The 3,185-nt window shown below is 45.7% G+C and overlaps 1 protein-coding gene across 1 annotated transcript; it reads left to right on the top strand.

Moving 5' to 3' along the window:
• Nucleotides 1-874: 874 nt before the first annotated feature.
• On the top strand, nt 875-1,870 carry LOC308090864 (cysteine and histidine-rich domain-containing protein 1-like; the record flags this gene model as incomplete). The annotated part of the gene is made up of 1 exon (XM_080436137.1): nt 875-1,870. The coding sequence occupies one exon, from the start codon at nt 875-877 to the stop codon at nt 1,868-1,870; it is 996 nt and encodes a 331-aa protein (XP_080292263.1).
• Between the last annotated feature and the right edge of the window lie 1,315 nt (nt 1,871-3,185).

Here is a 3,185-nt window from a genome sequence, read left to right as displayed (position 1 = left end):
CTGTATGGTTTTGTTATCATTATTAAACAGGGAACACATGTTTGTAGGGCGTTCGGTTCGTTACAGCCGAGTACTGATCAGATTATGGTGTCCTGTGTGTTTGGGAACACTTCAGTTCCTCTGTGAAATGAAATACAACAAAGGAGAAAGACAAGTGGATAAGACAAACGCAGTGTGCCGTGCAGCATTGTTCAGTAGTGATCGGGTGTGATGCTGGCAACACGTCAAACATGCTATAGCTCATTTAAAACGGCACCACGCAAATTAAATGTGAATATCACATCATATTTGCATCAGGCATGTCCAGTCCATAGATGGGCATAACATATAATAATAATAATAATGAATTGCATTTTTATAGCGCTTTTCCAAGTGCTCAAAGCGCTTTACAATGGTTCATTCATTCATACAGGTGGGGGACATTGGGAGGTGGAGCGGCGAACAGTCGACGCCAGTGTCCCCACTTTTCCCACATTCACACACCAATGGTGGCAAGCGAGCGCCGACCGAATCATTGGAGGCAATGTAGAGTTCAGTGTCTTGCCCAGGGACACTTCGACATGTGGTCAGGAGGAGCCTGGATTCGAACCGCCGACCCACGGATCATTGGACGACCTGCGTATACCTCCTGAGCCACAGCCGCCCTCGATATGCCTATTTGTTCTGCTGACGTGGGCATGTCCAGTCCATATATGGGCATGTAACTTGAATTTATAGAGTAGATATCAACTATATAAAGTGAATGCAGCAACCAGACGTCTGTGGATAGTACATCGGCCCGCAACTCTCTGAGCTTTCATCTCTGCGTTGTTTCTTTTGCTGTTTGCTGTTGGTCATTTACCTCGTTTGACCATTAACCGGCTTCCATAGCGCTATGTCAGCTTTGTGTTACAATAAATGCTGTGGCCAGCGGTTTGAGCCAGAAAATAACCCTGACAACGCTTGCACCTTCCATCCAGGGGTCCCAGTGTTTCACGATGCTTTGAAGGGTTGGTCCTGCTGCGAGAGCAAAACCACCGACTTCTCAGACTTTCTCAGCATCGCTGGTTGCGCAACGGGTCCCCACGACAAAGAAAGGCCCCCAGAGCCGGTGAAGCCTGACGTAACATCATCGGAAAATAAAGATGACCAAAGATGTTACGAGTATACCATCTCCGCACCAAAGCCTCTGGTTATCAGCAGGCCGAGTGGCGACGAGCCGATGGTGAGGCTTCAGCAAAAGATCTCTCCTTCTCTGAAGCAGGCTCTGGAGAAACTGAAGCCGTCTGATAACACCATGCAGAAGAAAGAGGAGGATAGCAACGAGATCAAGACTGGAACATCCTGTGAAAACGGAGGTTGCACCAAGAGTTTCGAAGGGCCGGGGAGCCACGGCGAGGCGTGCTCCTACCACGTTGGGTTTCCCGTCTTCCACGAAGGGATGAAGTACTGGAGTTGCTGTAAGAGCAAGACGTCCGACTTTAACACCTTCCTCTCTCAAGAAGGCTGCACCACAGGAACACACGTATGGAGGAAGAAAGATACCGGTAAGAAAGTGGTCCCGTGTCGGTTTGACTGGCACCAAACCGGGAGCCAGGTCACCATCTCTATCTACGCCAAAAACTCTAACCCGGATCTGAGCTACGTGGAGGCAAACGGCGTCGCGCTCAACATCCACGTCGTATTTGAGGGGGAGAAGGAGTTCAAGCAGAGCATCAATTTGTGGGGAGTAATTGACGTGGGTAAAAGCGTGGTGAGCATGATGGCTGCCAAGATCGAGATCGCCATGAAGAAGTCTGAGCCCGTGTCATGGGGTCACCTCTATCTTCCTCCCTCTGTTGTTAGCCCACCCGATGAGGACAATGAGAAGGACAAAGAGGAAGTGATGTGACTGATGGTGGTCAGGGCCAGTGTTGCCTGATTCTGTGAGAGAAACAAGCAACCAGGTCTAGGAAAACCAGCCCAAAAGAAGCGACTATGGGCCACATGAGCACTTTAACATACATCAGCTATTTGAAAATAGCAGATCTACAAGCTCACAACGCGTCGCGTTGTGAGCTTGTAGATCGGCTATTTTCAAATAAAATCTTGCGGGGAAAAACCCTGTTCAGGGCCATACACACAGAGCCATACACCACAAAATGATAACTACTCCAACCAGAAACGCATGAGTATAGTTTTAGCATTCGTGTTTTAAATCTCATGAAGAAAAACAAAGGCCGTTCTGTGAGTATGACAGAAAAACTAGTATTCAATGTCAAAGCTATAGACTAGTTGATACAGCATCAACACAAGAACAGGAAGTGGTAGGCCTATTAAGGTAACAATGTGACAAAATAGCCTACACTGCATCATGTGCATGGGAGAGAGAGAGATGGAGAGAGAGAGAGAGAGAGAGAGAGAGAGAGAGAGAGAGAGAGAGAGAGAGAGAGAGAGAGCAGCCTATGAGCATGGACCAGCTTTATGACGAGTTTTGTGTTATTTTGCGATGGGTGAGAGATCTCTCTGCTTTCTCAACTCAATGAAGGAACAAAAATAATAATAATAATTGAAATATAACTGACATAACGTTATAGCATAATTGCCTTCGTAATTTTTTGGTCATATTGACATTTCTACCTAACTCTACACTCCTAACACTGCTGCTTCATTGTGCTTCACAAGCATTCATCAGAATGCTTGTTACATTCAAATCCATGTTTGAATGTAACAAGCATTCTGGCAGACAAACATGACTTAGGCAAAGTTCTTTTTTTTACTCATGATTGCCTAAGTCAATTAGATGACTTAGACAGATAGTGACTTTTCATTTCTTCTTTTCTGAAAACCTTTTAAGATTTTACTTAGGCAATTATGCTATGAGGCTAACGATAATTAAACAAATCAAAACGCCTAATTAATTGGTTTTGGATATTTTTTTCTTCTTTTTTAAATAAAAACTATAATTCCAGGGCCCTTTTAGGCAGGGGGCCCTGGGCTCAAGCCCATGCATAAATCTGGCAACGATAACGTTGCTCCCACAGCATACATTTGGATGAGACGCTTGTGCATGTGCAGACTGCAATAAAACCGGTTAGCAGTGACAGGGGGGACCAGAGCACACAGGGGAAATTAGTAATGACTAAATTAGGAGAAAACGAGGGGAAAGGAATCAATGGCATCTGCACTGGTCGAAAGCAGCACACAGCTCCCTGTGGGACTATTTA

The sequence above is a fragment of the Gymnoscopelus braueri genome, assembly GCF_963280865.1.
Source record: "Gymnoscopelus braueri genome assembly, chromosome: 8".
Lineage (NCBI taxonomy): Eukaryota > Metazoa > Chordata > Actinopteri > Myctophiformes > Myctophidae > Gymnoscopelus > Gymnoscopelus braueri.
Note: the sequence above shows the minus strand (reverse complement) of the source record. Positions and strands in the feature narration are given on the sequence as shown.